Genomic DNA, 19,637 nt, shown 5'->3' with positions numbered 1-19,637 from the left:
ACTTGCTGTCCAGACAAGCTGTGACACATGGGGAATGGAAACTCCACCCCGAAGTAGTCAGTCAAATCTGGGAAAGGTTTTACTGAAGCAGAGGTGGACCTCTTTGCTTCACAGGAGACAGCACAATGTCCCCTCTACTTCTCTCTGACTCATCCAGCTCCCCTGGGTCTGGACGCGATGGCCCATGTGTGGCCCAGAATGCGTCTTTACGCATTTCCTCCGATTGCTCTGCTCCCCGGAGTCCTAGCCAAGGTCCGTCAACAGGGGTCTTGCCTCTTACTCATAGCGCCCCGTTGGCCAACCAGAATATGGTTCTCAGATCTAATATCTCTCTCGACGTGCTCGCCGTGGGCGATTCCGGTGAGGAGGGACCTTCTCTCTCAGGCACAGGGGACAATATTTCATCCCGTCCCGAGCTCTGGAATCTTCACGTCTGGCCCCTGAGAGGGACCAACTAAGTGATGCTGGCCTTTCAGCCAATGTAATAGAGACTATTCTTAGTGCTAGGGCTCCCTCCACTAGAAGAACATATGCCATGAAATGGCGCATCTTCGAAAGTTGGTGTACAACACACCATGCAGACCCAGTTTACTGCCAGATTGTTTCAGTGCTAGAGTTTCTGCAAGAGAAAATGTCCTCAGGCACACATCCTAATACTCTCAGAACTTACGTGGCCGCCATTTCGGCTTGCCATGCTCTGATTGAAGGGGCTTCCGTAGGGAAACACCCTCTAGTTGTTCGCTTCATTCGAGGAGCTAAGAGGTTGAGGCCGCCCAGTAGGGCGACAGTTCCTTCATGGGATCTAGCTATAGTGCTTGAAGGCTTGGTGGACACCCCTTTCGAACCACTAGAGTCAGCGCCTGTCAGGTTTCTGACCCTAAAGATGGTTTTTCTAACAGCTATTACTTCTCTGAAGAGAATTGGGGATTTGCAGGCTCTGTCAGTCTCGCCATCCTGCCTAGATTTTGCCCCTGGGCTGGTAAAAGCTATTTTGCATCCTCACCCTAGTTATCTTCCGAAAGTTCCATTCTCGACTATAAATCCGGTCATCCTTGAAGCCTTCTGCTCTCCGCCATTCATGACACCAGAGCAGGAGAAACTTCACTTACTGTGTCCAGTACGTGCTCTCCAGATCTACGTCCACCGCACTAGCCAGTGGCGTAAGTCAGAGCAGCACCAGTATGCTATGGTGGCCGCAACCGGGGGGCGGCTGCCACTAGACAGACTATGTCACACTGGGTGAGAGATGCTATTGCCCTAGCCTATGAGGCGCGTGGTCAAACTTCGCCTCTAGGAGTTAGAGCTCATTCAACCAGAGGGGTTGCATCGTCGATGGCTTTAGCAAGAGGCGCGCCCTTGCAGCAAGTCTGTGATGCGGCAGGTTGGTCCTCTCCGCACACATTTGTTAGATTTTACAGTTTGGATGTCCATGCTACTCCGGGCTCGCATGTCCTTGAGTCGACATCCCAGAGTAATGTCTGAGACCTCTTCAGTGTTGCGCGCACACACTACACAACGCTGGGGTCCAGACACTCCTAGTGCGGTGGCGTTGGTATTCTCGTTCCCATTAGCGCATTCAGCGCAGCATCGAGAGTAGCTTTTGATAGGGAACGTCTCGGGTTACTTGACTGTAACCCTGTTCCTGAAAAAGCGGAACGAGATGCTGCGCCTCAATGCCGCACTGTGGGCGTGACTGGACGTCCTTTCAGACAAAAATTTGACCTGAGGATGTTTCCGCGTTACATCTATTTATAACCTCCAGGTGTTCATGATCAGGTGACGTCACCTGACCGAGGTTATATATGCCAAACTTTGGCGTGTTTGACACACGTGCTTCAACAACCGGTCGAACAAAAGACGTTCTCATTAGCGCATTCAGCGCAGCATCTCGTTCCCGCTTTTTCAGGGAACAGGGTTACAGTCAAGTAACCCGAGAAGTTTTCGACAAACGTGTTTAATAAAATGCTTTAGCTGTTTGCTGCCACACGGCTTCAAATCACTTTATGGCATCCGTAGAAGGGTTTCTATATATGAAATGAGGCCTTGCAGGATTGTAAAGGCCAAAATGAATAAGATGTCATAATAATACACTGCACACCGCTCATTTATCTTACAGCAGTGTTTTTTATTTTTCTCTCCTTCCCTTGTCAGCGCAGCTTTGTACTTCACTGTTATTCATGGTCTGTCTTTTTTTTTTTTTTTTTTTTCAGCCACTGCTTGCTGAGCAATTCCTGGAAATTTAGTCTTGAACTCCCTTATCAGCTTGCAAAGTTCCAAACCCAGACAAAGCCCGAAATTTGACTGAGTTTTTTCTCTTGTAAAATAGTTTCGCTTGAACAACTATCTCTTGCTTGTCCTTTTTTGCTTTAGCCCATAATTTATAAATTACGTTCGAGCCAGTTAAATGACTTCATAGTCCAAATTTGTCTGATTGGAGAACGTTAATCACTCAAAGTCACTGTGCAGTTCTCCCCTTTCATAGTCTGCTGCCAAAAGCTACTTGGCGGCTGAAGGATAACAGTCCTTTCGAGCTTCTTTGGCCTAGAATGTGATGTTATTTACTGTACTGTTACAACACAGTGAACATTACAGCAGCAAATTCCTTGCCATACTATAAATGATTTTGTTCTTCAAAGCTGGTCCTGTTTTAAGCAGAGTAAAGTTTCGTCATGACCCCGCTGAGAGATTGCTTTCTGGATCAGAGATATGATAATAACTGGCTGGAGATGCTATTTGTATTTGTATTGTATTTATTAAGTTTACAGAATTTGGAAGTTTATAAGGAACAAGGTTTTACACAGTCCTAAAATAATTTATCATGCAAAAGCAAAGGGGTACTTTATTGAGATTATTATAATGTCTTATAGCTTGAATGTTTAGTTTTGAAATGTTTGTGGGGGTTTTTGTGTTTGTTTTTCGATGTCATTCCTTTTGCAGCCAGTAATTCACTGCACAAAACTGTTGATTATGTTTATTCCTCTCACAAATTAATCTGTATTTAGGCCATAACTTTTCTGTTAACTCTGTTAACTTTTTTCTCACGTTTTTTTGAGCATGAAGGAATGACGTGTAAATGCTGGTTGCATTACATAATTTAGTTTCCCGAAAGAAGAGACTAGTCTGTGGCAAAATATTAACAAAAGATAAGAAGTGTGTTCTCCTCCCTTTTCTTGTGCTGTCCTGTGTTCCAGTTCAGTTCATGTTAACAGCGCCTTTTCCAATAAATTTTGTTTAAAAGTGGATTTTTCAGTGATACAATGTAACTATGACCTAATAAAAAAAACAATAACGCATTAAATCAAGAAATGATTTTAAATCTTTCTGTGGTCCACTGAGCAACAGTGAGGAAACTTTGAAGGGAATTCGACTCAAAAGGGGCCCATTCTTGCCTAGCAGCAAAATGATCTCATAACACTAACATTTCATAGTATATAACTGTAACGTTAGGTTTTAAGATGGGTTATTTGAAAAATTGGTCTAGGACTCTTTTCTTTAATCTAGGTTTGATATTGATTCAGAGTTTAGGAACCAAATGAGAAAGCTCCTTTTCTTGACTTTGAAACCTGATATACTGTATCTGTTATGGTTATTTAAATTTATAATTAAAGTCTAGTCATCTGTGTTGTCTAGTCATCTAGTCATTGTGTTGCAGACTTGCAATGTGCCATTTGAGAACCATTTTTCTAAATAATTAGACATGATGTAATGGTTTCTTTGAAGCCTGTCTGAAACCAATTACGGACACCTTCAAAGCATGCCTGCAAACTCACTGGGAAACACAGCTGGACTTTTAGTCCTACATTTTATTGTTTTATTTTTTTGATTATCGAATTTGAACTATCAAATCACAGAACTTCTTTTAAAATGCTTAATGCTCTTTTTACACCATTTATCTAGTTCAAAAATTAAATGTTCAAAGAGCACCAGGTGACAAGAGAAAAACTTGAATCTTGTTTCGGTTGCTTCTGGTTACATACCATCTTTCTTAGGCTTTTGGGATATCAGCTGTTCTGTGAAACTATCACGTTTTGTCACACCACCGGGAGAGCCAAGTAATAACATCCCTTCACAGACAAAACAACAGTGTCAGATAAATCATTGTGGCCAGCAACTTGCTGTGCTTCCTTGAAATTGTACTCATCTGTTTTTGCATCATGCCAAGTCAATAAAGGCAAATAATGCTGTGAAATTATTTTAAAAACCTCCAAACAAGATTAGCTGTGATAAACATAGTAATGCTAAAGGAATAGTTTTACTGTTTTGTTCACTCTTCTGTGAAATGCAAAATAAGATATTTTGGTAATCAGACTTGCCAGCCAAACAACTGTTATGATCCAGATGGGGATTGAACTGTACTGTACCGCTTCTCATCTGGAGCAGGTCAAACCTAGTTGCAGAGGAAATAACCAAGATGCTCGGAGTCTTTACTCAAGGCGAAAAAAAATAAAAGAACCGGAATACGGTCTTGGAGCCATTTAACAGGAATTGCCACAGAGGAACTCAAAAACGCGCTCCTTGGTAGAAAATATAAAAAAGGTAATCCAAACAGAAAAGCTGTCTTTAAAAAAAAATAAAAGAGGAAAATCTCTAACCACAAATTTTTGACTGCATCGAACTCAAGCAGACATTAGGACTGAACAAGAACAATAGGCATTGTGGCATTTAAATAAGTTTGGACAAAAACCCTTCTTTGATGTTTCACTGAAGAAAGGAAGTCATATGGGTTTGGAATGACAACATGAGAGTGATTAAACAATGACAGATTTATTATGTCTGAGTGAACCTGCTTGTTAACGAATGAATAAACATGTGTCATATTTCCATATGCTGTACTTAGGAATTAAGAATGCATGTTATTTTTGGATTATGGGCCCTTATTTAATCAAATAAATACAACAATATATTATCTTTAAGACAGTATTTCACTGATTTTTTTGGCACAAAACACTTGGCTGCAATAATTGTGAATATGATAACACAAATCAGTGACGGTCCACTCCAGATGTTCCAAATTCCTCATTAATACAAACACGGATAAAAGTGAGCTGTGATAGTTTGATAGAGAGTTTGTTAGATGGACTTTAAACATTTAAGCAGTTTCTGTATTCTTGAATAAAGCTAAAAAGAGATGAAATGAAACGTTAAAATTAGTGGTTGATACACTTAATAGGAAATTTTCCATAACAAACCTTAAAGGCTGCACCTAACTGAGAGATGGTGTTTAGAGGCATTTAAGATCCTTTGATCGAAAGATTACTCAATTACAGCAATCATCCTCTGCAGAAATGAGTTTCCTTTGTTTACTGCCTAACTTAAAGGATAAACACTGCAAAAGGAAACTTCCTTTTATTTGCATTTCCAATTTGTACGGATTCGTCTAAAGACTTTAGTGTTTTCTCTGTGCAGTTGTGATGGACTCCATCATGCTTGAGAGCTGTAATAAAAGAGATTAGGCATAATCTCTAATTCTTACTCCCCTCCTAATTCTTACTCCCCTTATTCTTATTCTTACTCTAATTCTTACTCCCCTCCTAAAGACATTTTAGTTTATCTCAGTTTAGACATTTAATCTTATTCAAAGTCCTGTGAAAATCGATATTGCTTTAAAGGGACCAATTCCTTTTGCACAGAACGGTCTTTGATGGCAGCAGCTGTTGATCGTGGCTATGGTTTTTGTATAATACAGTAACGTTTTGTCAGTTTGACCGCTAAAATGACTTGATGCCTGAGTTGAAAATAATTAACTTCATCTGTCTCTCTGTTTCTCTCATATTTAGTAAGTCAGACTTGTGGCATGAGGAAAACACATGATTTCTTTTTGTATTTTTAATAATTAATAATTAAAAATAATGATTTTAATCTTTTTGTGAAAACTCTTCTGGTGTCTAATCTTTTTTTTTGTTAAATAAGTTTATTGTGTATTCTGGGTCTTTCTAGCACATTTGTAGGCCACCCAGAGAGTGCATGTTAACAGAAATGATCTCAAGATGTCGACCATATGTGGTCGTAAAATGATCTAGATTAAGGGAGATCTCCAACCCTCTCTCCATCACTCTTAATAGCTATTTGCTATCTTTCTGTTTCCACTGAACAGTGATTTTCATGCCTAACTAATGAGTTGTGATTTATTTGGTGCTAACAAAATCCAACTATTTTATGTTTCTCACATAGTTAAATATAGCTTTTTGTTTTGCACTTTTTTTTATTAGGATACACAGAGAAAAACACCATATTTAGATTTCTTACCAAATACACGAATGGCCTTTGAGAAGTCCATTTCATTTTTATTTTAAAGCAAGCAAGTTTTTTCTTTTTTGCGAATTTTGAGTTAAAAAACGAATGTTTTGACATGTTTAAACGTCACATCGTTGTTATGCCTCTTAGGGAAGAGAAAAAAATGTAGACAAACCATTTTTTCTCAGTGACGTGTTTACAGTCTTAGAAAAGTCACAGACTGCATTTAATGGACTATAGACTTTAATGTCCAGCTGTAATAGTCATCTAATGTCTTGTCTGACCTAGACTTCAAGAGATTAAAGACTAAGTGAATGTATCTGCTGAGGACATCTGTATATTTACTGTGCCTCGCAAAACAGTTTGATGGGGCTAAAAAAATATTAGTGCTGTTGGATGATAAATTGCAATTGATTCCATCCAAAATAAATGTTTTGGTCTACTTATGTATGTGAACTGTGTATATTTATTCTAAATGCAAATGCAGTATATATTTGCATGTGTGTATATATATATATATATATATATATATATATATATATATATATATATATATATATATATATATATATATATATATTCTCATATTTTATGCTACATATAAATATATAAAAATATATATTTTTATATATGCATGATTTGTATTTATATATGCATAATAAAGACACAGTATGTAGTATGTACATGTATTATTTTAAAAAAAAACTTGGATGCAATAATCACGATAATTTTGACGGTAATAAAAACTACGCATTGTTTTGAAAGTATGCATTAATGTTGAAATTGTATTCTATAAAAACTTATTTTTAACCATAAACAATAAAGTCAAACAATGTGTTTTTATTGTTTATTTCTTAAAAAATCATAAAAGTCACATCATGGAATTATTAACAACAGGATAACAAAGTCCAGACAGACTTGATTAACATGTCCTGTATCACTAGGGGGTTACAGTTTACAAGTCCGGACTACCTATTAAACAACATTTTACGGCTCCTTCATGTAAAATTTTTTGGGTTAAAATGGCACAGCATCAGATGTGTTTGTTTGTTTATGTATGTGTGTGCAGAGGATGTGTTCATAGGTGGAATAGTTCAACACGTTAAAATCTAAGCATAAACAGGCTGAAATCACATATTATTGCCAGCTTCTGATGCTTCTTAAACACTATCACTTGTTGGCCATAATTAACTAGACAGACAGACACATGGACAGATAGACAGCAAAAACTAGCATATTTAAAACACAGTATTGTTTTATATGCTTTAAAATACAAGCTAGATTGTGATGTTATCATGGCATGTTCCCAAACATTTTCATCCAGACTTTGTTTTGTTTGAAGCTGAGAAATAAAGATCCACGCATCCACACACTAAACAACCGGTTTTATGGGGCATAATTAAACTAATGGTTTGCACGTGTATGCTTGTGTACAGATGTTTCTGAACCGCTGCAACGTGACCGTGATAATTCCAATCATAGGGAAAGTTTTAAAATGTAAAAAAATAATTCCAACGCATTTTACTCATTTATGGGGGAAAGTGGTGGATTTTCCCACACTCTTTTACGCGAATCACGACGATGTCAAGTGAATCATTCTTTGGGTCGGATCTTTTGAGTGTTTTGTTCAAATCGAAGTTTCCATGTGAAAAACAAACGGAATCAACAACCATGTAAATTTGAATTATTATTAAGTTAATTCATTTTATGTGTACCTATACGACATGATGTGGCATTACTGAAATATTTTAGACTAGCTCATGTAATATAAGAGATAGGGATGTTGGGCACGGCATGAAATAAGAACCACTGAATTTTTTTGAACGGGTTCTTTGAAATGAACTCTTTGAAGGAACCGATTCGCGGAAATGATTCGGACGGCATCCGCACTGAAAGCAATGACGTGTCGTGACAACATCGGTACACGCCCACCGCATCCGGAAGTACTGCGGGCTTAAAGGTTTGTTTTGATGTCATCATAGCAAGTTAAATCGTTGTGTTTTCGCACCTTATTAAGAGCCACTAAGTTTGAAAGCTGCTTGAAATCAATATTTTTCAGCCTCGCCTTATTTTATTTCGGAGTTCATGTCGACATTTTGAAAGTTCAACTCAAGAAATACAAACGCGAATCTTCGGAGGAGCTGCTATGATGAAAAACAGGTTAAAATGATTTGTAATATAGCCGTGAAGCTGAACTCAGTTAACAACCTTTAAACGTTAATCATGGATTGTACAGCTCTTGAGCTCGATGCTATTAAATTTGCCAAATCAGCTGTACTCCATGATCAGAAGGGGAAATACAATGAAGCTGTTTTCTACTATAAGGTAAGATTTGACATTTAAGGCTAATTGATCATAAAACTCTATTCTTTAATGGAATTATCGGCTTGTTTCATGTTATGGCAATAAAGTCTGCCATTAAACAATATTCCTTTTCAGTCAAAATTCATATTTTACTATATGTTCAATATTGAAAATATATATTAATGTTTTCTTTTGGGTTCTGAATAGGAGGCTGCCCAGGCTCTCATCTATGCAGGCATGGCTGGATCCAAACTAGAAAACATTCAAGACAAAGTAAATGAATATATGGACAGAGTACAGACTCTACTAAGTGCTGGTCAGTTTACGTGAACTTATACCGATATGCACTTTCTTTCAAGTTGAATGTTTGGGGCAGAATTTTTGTGGTCCGCAAAAAGTGAAACCTCCTTGTTGTTGTAGGTGGAAGAAATGATGCTCGTTATTTCCGTGGCCCGACCTTCAGAAAGCTTACATAGGTCATACCTCATTATGTGGTGTGACTAACACGCATTTGGGAATCCCGAATGAATGCTGTCAGATTTTCTAGTCCACAGCTGAATGCAATTATCTTCCTTGTTCTCTTGTGTTATGTAATTTGAGTAGTCTCCGTTAATGTTCTCTTATTAATTACTCACCTCATTGCAAAATGCTAAGACTTTGTGCCTTTGGACCACAAAAGAATTGTATCGGTTGATCTTTTTAACAATAATTGGTTTCAGGCTTCAAAAAGAATGCATAAAGGCCATAAAGGTATAATGAAATTTCTGGATGTTACCTTCATTTCAGTTTGTTGAAACTACAACAAGATAAGAAATTAAGATATAAACTGAAATCAAAAGTGTTTTCCCCATCAGTGACTTTTTTTATTGAAGATCTAAGTGAATGGGATTCTCTTTTGGGACAATGCAGGGTGTTTGAGCCTAAAAGGCTGAGATCCATTGCTTTAAACAATTGTTCAGAAATTGGGCGTAATTGAGGCGGATATCAAGATTTTCAGTCAATAGAAACATAGGCTAAGTCTGACTTCAATAGATTTAGTTTGTACTACACAAATATAATGGACTGCTCCTTATTGTGCCTTTGCATACTTTTCAAAGCTTTGAAGCCCGAGTCTCCATTCACTGCAAATGTTTTAGTTCACTGAATGAATACCTGTGATTAGTTCAAGCACAGAGCAGCGACCCTTTGAAGAGTAAGCATCAGCTAGATCTGGAGAGGGCGTACTTCCTGGTGACACAGGCTTTTGAAGAGGACGAGAAGGAAAACGCAGATGAGGCCATCGAGCTCTACACGCAGGCTGTGGAGTTGTGTATTCAAGCGGTGAGTTTTCTGATACCCTGTTGTTCAAAAATCTCAAAGGAGGATCAATAGGATGTTTTTTTTTTTTTCAAAGACAATAATTAGTTAGCAGGAACATGTTAAATTGATCAGAAATGACAGTAAAGATACTTACAAAAATGTCAATTTAAATGCATACTTAAAAAAATATATAAAAGAACTCTAAATGAACTTATATATTAAGAACTAACAATCAATAACACCCTGATGAAGGCTAGTTTGCCGCAATGCACAAATATGTTGTTTTTAATCATAAAGCCATGTGAATAAAGTTTTTTTTTTTCACCCTACTATTTTTGATGCAAAAGATTTGTATTTTTGAATGTAACTAATCACTGATTTGCAATCACAGCAATTTCAAAATATAAAAAGGGACCAGTTATTTTAAATGGTTATATTTCAACACATTATCCTTTTTTTTTTACTGTTTATTATTATTTTACTCATGGGCATGAGATTTCTTTCACAAACATAATATGACTGTATTAACCCCAAACTTTTGAACAGTATTGTATATAAAGAACTATATAATTACATCATAACTATACGAGTAGACTCTGATACTAGCAGCAGTTCTAAAGTAATAGATGGAACAGGTGGTGGTGTTAAGTTGGTTGTTCTGGTTTCATATCTCTCACTGCCGGTTATATGGGCTCCTCTGTAACTAGAAACTGAGCCAAGCCCTGTAATCTTTGAACTCTTTCTCTCTCCCAAACAGTCCAATGAGACATCAGATCAAGCACTGCAGGGGAAACTGAAGCAGCTTGCTCGGCAGGCTCTGGACAGGTGCTTCATCGTTTACTCGGAAATACTAACACTTCTGTGTATTTTTAATGCTTGAAATGGAATACCACATAATCAACAGCAGTATCACTGAATATTACTAGAATCACAGCTATCGCATATTTAAAAATACAATGATGCACAATCCACGCGCATTCTTTTCATCTCCTTTTCATCTTTCAGGGCAGAGGGACTGAAAGACTCTCTTGGTAAACTTGCAAACCAGGACAAGGCTGCCTCTGCATCTAAAGGCCCTGGTCAGGTGAGGCAGTTCTTTCCGCTGGGCCCGGACTTCTCTCTTCAGGACAAAACGCAGCCTGTTCGAGCGGTGCAGTCCAGTGAGCCGCTGGGTCAACGTTACACGGCGGAGGAGATTGAGGTGCTGAGGTAGGCAAACATGATGTCTTATATTTAACCGTGCTTTCTCAGTCACCCTTTGTGCATTTTGATCACCTTTACCTCACATATCACACTCATTACTGTCAATCTGACAAAAACGCAAATCGTTTTATTAAAGTGTTAAATCTATCTTTTGTGAATCTCAAATTGAATATCTGGGAGGTTTTTTATGCTTCACATTTATAATGTTGTGATGCTTAAATTAACTTTTGGCATTAAAAATATTTACCCTTTTTTATATAAATTATTTTATTTGGAAGAATACTATAGAATTTTATAATATGGGTCTTTAATTTATTGGTCATCAGCCACAACTTTTAAAAAATGGTTCATTGAAGTGTATTTTTTAATTTTTGCTTCAACGTAACGTTTATTTAAAAAAGAAGTTTGTTGACATTGTGAAAGTATGATCTTATTAAAAAATATTCGAACATCATTTATTCTTTTTTTTGTGTGTGTTCGCAGGAAGACCTCAAAGATAAATGGAATTGAATATGTTCCATTCATGAGTGTTGACCTGAGAGAACGGTTTGCATTTCCTGTTCCATTCTCGTGAGTATTTTGTTTTTGTTTGAGTGCAATTTGAACTATTACAGCTGTTTCGCTGACATCCACTCCTATTTTTGCACCCTGCAACAGCTTTATTTTGCTTAGACTTGCACTACCTTTCAATAGTTTGTGTTTTACTAAAAGAAATTTTTAATTTGATTAATAAAAAAAGCTGTAGAAATTTCAACCATCACGGGAATACATTACATTTAAAAACAGAAACCAGTTTTTTTCATCATAAATGCAGTTGTGGTGAGCATAAAAGACTAAAAGACTACTTTCAAATGCATAAAAATCTTAGCCATCCCACTTTTTTACAGTAGCGTGTTTAAGTGCAGTTGTCTTATAACACTGTGAAATATCCGTTGTCAAAATATGTTGTTTATAAATAGGGACAAATGTGGGAAACTAGCTCTGTCACCGAAGCAGAAAGCCATATTCTCACGCTGGGTTCGACCTGATGACATCTCCAATAACCCCACCATGATCTACACGGTGTCCAGCTTCAGCATCAAGCAGGTCACACTTTATGCATCTCTGCTTCTCATTCAAACTTTAGCAGCCGGTTAACAGGAAACAACTTGAGCAGTAATAGCTTTGAATATCATTTAAAGCAGTTTTGCCGTTCGGAAAGAAAGCTATGCTGTTTGTTCGTGTGATTTTAAGCTTATGCAACGTTCTTTTGTTTGTTCATGTTTGCAGACGGTTGTGTCAGACTGTTCTTTCGTGGCCTCACTGGCCATCAGTGCAGCGTATGAGAGACGCTACAACAAAAAATTGATCACAAGGTATGCCGGGTGTGCTGGCTCTTACTGTATACACTGTTTAATAGTTTGACACTTGGATTATGAGGCTGTTTTGAGGATGCCTCATCGGCTGAATCAGCTTGAGAATGTCAGGTGTAAAAAAAACAGTGAACAAGCACCTCTGTTTTACTGTAATTTAGATTAATGATAATTATATAACAAGAAGTCAATGGGAGGTTCCCACAGTGACAAAAATGTTTATTTGCATATTTGTATGTAGCATCATCTACCCACAGAACAGGAAAGGAGAGCCAGAGTATAACCCTTGTGGGAAGTACATGGTGAAACTGCACATTAACGGCGTCCCGAGAAAGGTGCTTGACCTCTCTTATCTGTAGCTCCACTTTTTTTTTTTTTATCGTTTATGGATGAACAGGTTCGGGTCTGTGTTGTTGTAATTCAGTTGTGTGTTTCTCTGTCAGGTGATTATTGATGATTTCCTCCCTGTGGATCGCAACGGTGAGCTGCTTTGCTCCTACTCCAGTAATCGCAATGAACTTTGGGTGTCGCTCATTGAGAAGGCTTACATGAAGGTCATGGGAGGATACGATTTCCCAGGCTCGAACTCTGTGAGTGGCACCTCAGACACTTTACTTCTCTAAACCAAACATTTCTGTCACCAAAATAAATGCCTCTTTCACAGTAAAATAAAAAGATATACACAGATATTACAATTCTGGCAGATTGTCATGTTATGGCTGATGGTAGGATAAGATACTTTTTAAGATAAGATGATTTTATTTGATTTTTTTTGTATTCTTGATTTTTTTTAAGAGGTTCAAGAGAACAGTCATTATTTGAAATACTAATTTATTTAAGGGTTAGTTCACAAAAAATAAAATTCTTCCATTAATTTATGTCATTCCAAACCTGTAAGACAAATTAATATATTTTTTGCTGCAATCCGAGAGCTTTCTTCTCTTCTATGTCAGTCTTTGAAAATCAGAAATAACGACTTGATTCAACTATCAACAAATTATTTTGTTTAATTATTTAGAATTAATTAATTATAGTAATAATTTTTTATTTCTTTGCACACCAAACATGTCCTTGTATCTTTAAAACATTACGGTTTAACTAATGATGTCGCATGGACTATTTTAACAATGTCCTTACTAGCTTTCTAGGCCTTGACTGTGTCTGTTGCTTCGCTGTCTATGCGGGGTCAGAAAGCTCTCAAATTTCATTTAAAAAAATCTTAATTTGTTTTCTGAAGATGACCGAATTTCAGGTTTGGAATGACTTTTTTTTTTATTTTTGGATGAACTGTACGTTTACATTGTACTGACCCCAAATTTTAAAACCGTAGTACTGTGGTGACACTTTCACGTTTTCTTGTTGTAGAATATTGATTTGCACGCTCTCACTGGCTGGATCCCAGAGCGTATTGCTATGCACTCAGACAATCAGTCCTTTAACAAAGATGACACTTTCCGCATGCTTTACCAGAGGTAATCACACATTTACAGTACACACAAAAAATTTTACCGATTTCTAACCAGTATTGGTCACATGTTCATTTAGATTCAGTAGTATATTGCCTTTATTGATTCTGAGCACAAATAGTTTGCGTACAGCATAAATAGTTTTTGTAAGGAGTTATGTGACGCTATAGTATTTATTAAGATTTTGAATTTTCAGTTTTTATTGTATTTAATCATTTTGTTATGTGCTGCTGTCTTTTAATACTTTGTTTCTGTTTTAATGATTTTAGTACTTCAGATGAAGTTCATTTCAGTTTCAAAGGGAACATTTCTCTCGTGCTTTTTTATTTTTAACTTTTTATTTTACTTATTATTTCAGTTTTAGTTAACGTTAACAACACTGGTGGTCTTTTCTGGCAGGTTTCACAGAGGAGATGTTCTCATCACCACGGCGACAGGGGTCATGACCGAGGAGGAGGGGGAGAAGTGGGGTTTAGTGCCAACACATGCATACGCTGTTTTAGACATCAGGGAACACAAGGTAAAGCGTACAACCCCGGGTCTATGTTAAAAATCCTCTATTTAGTGGAGTCTTATGACTATAACAGCATCATCATCATCATCACCGGCTGGTTCTTTTAGGGTAAACGTTTCCTCCAGCTGAAGAACCCGTGGAGCCATCTGCGGTGGAAAGGGCGATATAGTGAACGCGATGAAAAGAACTGGACACCAGATCTTCTCAAATATCTCAATTTTGACCCCAAAACTGCACAGAAGTTTGACAACGGTACGTCGGTGCTAAATTAGCAATGACACATAATTGCAAAAGTTGTTGTTATCGATCATTTTGTGTGATGTTCTTTAAGGCGTATTTTGGATCATCTGGGAAGACTTGTGCCAGTATTACGACGTCATCTATTTGAGCTGGAATCCAGCACTGTTTAAAGAATCCTCATGTATTCACAGGTCCGTCTCATTGTCATTACATCTATGTAAATGTATGGTTATTAGCAGATAATTAGAAAATACATGTGCACTGTGCTATTGCAGTAGCTGGGATGGCAAACAGGGACCGGTGAAGGACGTCTACAGCTTGGCCAATAATCCTCAGTACAAGCTGGAGGTACAGTGTCCTCAAGGGGGCGCTGCTGTATGGGTCCTACTCACCAGACACATCACTGACAAGGTACTGCGACAGATTATAGTGCAGTGAAATACAATCAGATAGAAACTGGTAGCTTAAGCTGTGATTAAATGTACAAAAAGTAAACATTTTAAATAAGTACATCCAACAGCCCTTTCTGATAAATAAGCGGGCCACACTGCTACTATGGACCTTTTGAACCATACTGACAACCACCGTAATCAGTGAGAAAACCATATGATGAATAAACACAAGTGGTTTTTCTATAAGCTGAGATGCTACTAAGAAACACTGAAAAAGCATCAAATGTAAGTTGTCACACAGGGAATTCTGGGAATGTCACCGTAAAGTATATGACTTTTTCATGTCCACAAACTAAACATATTTTAATGTAAAATGCATGAAATGTAAGGCTGTATCTATTACAGTAAGGGAACACAACTGATAACCATGTTTTTGCTGTAGCATTCTTACAGTTGTAAGTTCTTACGATTTTCTTTCTTTCACATTCACTCTCAAGGATGACTTCGCTCAAAACCGGGAGTTTATTACTTTAGTAGTTTACAAAACCAATGGCAGGAAGGTCTATTATCCAGGTAAGCACGCACATAATTTAAGAAATCAAATACATTATCTTATAGCTTTTAATTCATTTATGTGCTCGGTTCTGTTTTTTCTCTTAAGCTGAACCTCCTCCCTATATTGATGGCATCAGGATCAACAGTCCACACTACTTAACCAAGATCAAGCTGACTAGTCCTGGAACTCACACCTTCACACTGGTGGTCTCTCAGTATGAGAAACAAAACACCATCAACTACACGCTAAGGGTAAGACGCAATCAAGTTAAATCCTTTTTATTTTTGATAATATTTTAATCATATTAACATGAAACTGTTCTTTCCAGGTGTACTCGGTATGCAAGTTTAATTTCTCCAAAATCCCAACACCTTTCATCCACACCAAAAGAGTGAGTTCACACCTCTGCTTTCGCAGTTTAAAGTATTTTTAGTGGGTGTTTTTGTTGGAAACTGTTTCCAGATGGTTTAACGCTTCTCTCTCTGTGCGTAGGTAAATGGCCAGTGGAAGGGAGCTAGTGCAGGAGGTTGTGGAAACTACAAAGATACCTTCAAGAACAACCCCATATACCAGTTTAACATGGAGAAAGCAGGCCCTCTGCTAATTGAACTACGTGGTTCTAGGTCAGATTGCTTGTTTTTTTCTTCGATTTCATTACATTCCTTTTGTTTCAATAGGGTTTACAATAGGGATACCGTAATAATTGTAACAAACAGATCATCAATATACACTGAAAGGTTTGGATCAGCAATAAGACATTTCCTCTGCTCAGGAAGCATTTGTTTGAATAAAAATACAGGGGAAAAAAACTCTTTTAAATACAGTTTCAATATAATGTAAAATATAATTTCTTCATGTAACGCAAAGCTAAAATTTCATCATCCATTACTTAAGTCTGTGTTACACGATCCTTCAGAAATCATTCTGATTTATTAACAGTACGCTGATTTATTATCAAACAGTTTTTGCTGCTTATGCTTTTGGAAACGGTGACACTTTTTCCAGAATTTTTTGATGAATAAAATGACAACAAAAAACAATTTAACAATTAATTGATGTAAAAAATTATGGTGTATATTATTAAAATGTTTCTTTTTTTAAATAATTTTTTATTGAGCAAAGAATCCCCAAAAAATGAACACATGTTCCAAAAAACTGTTTTCAAATTTGATAAAGAAAAAAATATCATAATAGAAGGATTTCTTTGAATGCAACTTTGACAAGCATGACAGACTTTAAAAAAACTCAAAAAAAAAAAAATTGTTCTGATCAAACTTTTGAACTTTGACAGTATGATAACTTTAAGCAAGCATATAGTGTTTTGCATGCGTTTTGGATTTCATGGGCTGTTGAATTTCCCTTGACATCAGGAATGACGTGGGCAGGGCCATCCTGTACAACTACTCCATTGCGGAAGAAACACCTACACATTTTTCTTTTTACTAGAGTGTGAGGATGTGTGATGTAGCGTGATGCCTGTGAATATAAATGAGTTTGGTTTTCTCTCTGCAGGCAGTACAGCGTGGGCTTTGAGGTGGTGACCGTTTCTACTGCAGGGGATCCTGGATCATCAAGCTCTCAAAAGAGAGGGAGCGGAGATTACCGGTAAATAAATACTCTCTTTGTGAAGATAAATACATAGGCGAATAGCCCATTTTATTGCGTTAAAGAAAATCATAGTGTCAGAAACCCTGGGCCCTCTTCCTTTCTTCAACATGAGACATATCGTTTCTGGCTGTGCTTGGGATGGGATTCTAGTGTATTGCATATTACACTTACATACCTCCTACTACAGTATGTACTACATTCAGTAGTATGCTAAATGTCACAACTACACAACCTCCATTTTTATCACCTGTAAGATAAAAATGTTTATAAAAAAAAACATTTTTTTGCTTTTGAGTAAAGAAAATAAATAAAAATTAGAAAAGCTAATGTCCCTTTTTAAAACTTTTAAAATGTTTTTGGAAAGTTTCTTTTGCTCACCAAAGCTTCATTAATTTAAACAAAATATATTAAAAATGGTAAAATTGTGACATATTACTGTCATTTAAAATAAGAGTTTTGTATTTTATTATGTTATTAAAAAGCCGTTTATACCTTTGATGGTGAAGCTGAATTTATAAGCAGCCATTACTCCATTCTGATCCTTTATAAATAATTGTTACGCTGATTTGAGGATTCTTTGATGAGTAGAAGGTTTAAATATTTATTTTATATTGTTACAATTCTTTAAATGCATCCTTGCTCAATGAAAGTATTTTGCCTTTCCAAAAAAATAAATGGCTTACTGGCTCCAAACATTTAAACGGCTGAGTATTTATTTGCCCAGACCCATATAAGGCAACAAAAATAGTAGCAAAACTAATACAGTAGCATCAGCGTGCTATTTTGAATATAACCTTGTGTATTATATTTTGGTTTACCAAGAGTCAGCTGGCCTGTTTTCCACTTTAGCTTAAGCGTGCGAATGCTTCAAAAGCACAGCCCTCGTCTCACTCAGAAAACTAGGTCAGGGATAGCTGATCATTTATAAAGCTGTCATATGACTGCAGAATATGTTTGAGGAAAACTATATTTTATGATTTGTCTCATCCTGAAAGCATTAGCATGGCTGTTATCTTTGTTGATGGTCTGCAATGGTTCTAGCATAGTTCTATCATATTTGTTAAAGTTTTGTTATGCTATCCTATATAACTGATTTTCATGTCTTTATCCTCAGATGCGGTTTCTGTTATATGGAGGTCGAGAACTTGCCTGCCGGAATTTACAATGTCACCCCCACTACCTTCCTGCCCAAACAGGAAGGCCCGTTCTTCCTGGACTTCGGCAGTGCCACTCCGCTTCGGGTTTCTCAGCTGCAATAAGAGTCCCAGATCATCGGCTCAACGGATTGTTTCTGCTAAAGATGCTCAAGACAGTGCATATTGCTCACGAAAGCATGGATATGCTCATTTCCAGAAATAAATAAGCACCGCCCACAGATGGTACCTGACATAGTGCCATATTTATCATGTTAGCTTGTGATAGATAGTGTACGACTGCTCTGACTCCTGCGCCGTTGCAGGGCCATGCTTGGAGGACATGTGTTCAATCAGCCAAAAACACACTCCTTTGAGTTCTGCAGTCCAAAGTTGCTTTTGAAGTCGTGTGTGTGTGTGTGTGTGTGTGTGTGTGTAGACTTGACCTGAAATGACTGTTTTTTTTCCACTCAGGAGACTGCAATAAAACAGGGATGTATATTAATGATGTCTGATGATAGATCAGAGGGATCTATTTCTGTGTCTTCATACCAAGGGCTCTTCCTCTGGTCTGTTCACTGATGTCCAGGTAGAAAGACTTCCAAGTTGCAGGGCTTCTCTCTTCAGCAGACACAGAACGAGTGCACTTTCATCAGAAGGAAAAGAGATACGCATCTATATAAATGCTTTTTTTATGTTTGTTTCGTTTTTAGCTTTTATCTCCATTCATGTGCATCAAATGTCAATTTGCCACCAGCACAGAGTACTGTATGTTTACAGAACATAACGGCAATGACCTGAATGTTCTTACATCTTAAACTTTTGATCGAATGTGATGGGGATTGCTTACATTTTCGTTCATGTGCTCTAATGTATTTATTTGCAGATAAAAAAAGGTATGTTATGAGACGTCACTTTTTTTGTTGTTGTTTGTACCTCAGTAACATTTTTACAAGGTTTTATTAGATAACATATACTAACGATCAATATGACCATTAAGTCTTTCAGTATTTTTTTTTTTTGTTGTTGTTGATTTTCACATTTACATTATCCATTTGGCAGGTGCTTGGTTTATATTTTTGCCTGCGTTATATTTTTTAGCCAATGAAACCTTTTTTTCCAGCAAGGGTGCGTTAGATTTATCAAAAGAAAGAGTAAATGTAATTAAAATGTTACAGCATTTATTTGAAATAGAAACCTTTGTATTTGAACTGAAGACTGAAATAATGGCGGCTGAGAATTCAGCTTTGCCATCAAAGGAATAAATTACATTTTACAATATTATATAATTTGATAAATCAATCACTTTCTTACTGACATCAAACATTTGAACAGT

General features: G+C 37.0%; 1 protein-coding gene across 1 annotated transcript; it reads left to right on the top strand.

Annotated features, from left to right (window-relative positions):
* The first annotated feature begins 8,154 nt into the window (after positions 1-8,154).
* capn7 (calpain 7) lies at positions 8,155-19,210 on the top strand. Its single transcript, XM_043261776.1, has 21 exons — positions 8,155-8,559; positions 8,746-8,854; positions 9,701-9,858; positions 10,595-10,662; positions 10,843-11,046; positions 11,524-11,610; positions 12,000-12,126; positions 12,310-12,395; positions 12,634-12,727; positions 12,836-12,982; positions 13,758-13,864; positions 14,258-14,378; positions 14,480-14,624; positions 14,704-14,803; positions 14,888-15,023; positions 15,502-15,577; positions 15,666-15,811; positions 15,889-15,951; positions 16,053-16,183; positions 17,073-17,165; positions 18,283-19,210. Exons 1-21 carry the CDS (start codon positions 8,458-8,460, stop codon positions 18,425-18,427), a joined length of 2,445 nt encoding a protein of 814 aa, XP_043117711.1. The 5' UTR covers positions 8,155-8,457; the 3' UTR covers positions 18,428-19,210.
* The last annotated feature ends 427 nt before the right edge of the window (positions 19,211-19,637 follow it).

This window comes from Puntigrus tetrazona, chromosome 16, assembly GCF_018831695.1.
Source record: "Puntigrus tetrazona isolate hp1 chromosome 16, ASM1883169v1, whole genome shotgun sequence".
Lineage (NCBI taxonomy): Eukaryota > Metazoa > Chordata > Actinopteri > Cypriniformes > Cyprinidae > Puntigrus > Puntigrus tetrazona.
This window is presented reverse-complemented; position numbering and strand designations above follow the sequence as displayed.

Excerpts from the sequence above, each read along its gene's own strand:
- capn7 (XM_043261776.1), top strand. The coding sequence starts at position 8,458 with ATGGATTGTACAGCTCTTGAGCTCGATGCTATTAAATTTGCCAAATCA. Across the intron at positions 8,855-9,700 it reads ACAGACTCTACTAAGTGCTG|TTCAAGCACAGAGCAGCGAC; the intron begins GTCAGTTTACGT and ends ACCTGTGATTAG. Across the intron at positions 10,663-10,842 it reads GCTCGGCAGGCTCTGGACAG|GGCAGAGGGACTGAAAGACT; the intron begins GTGCTTCATCGT and ends TTCATCTTTCAG.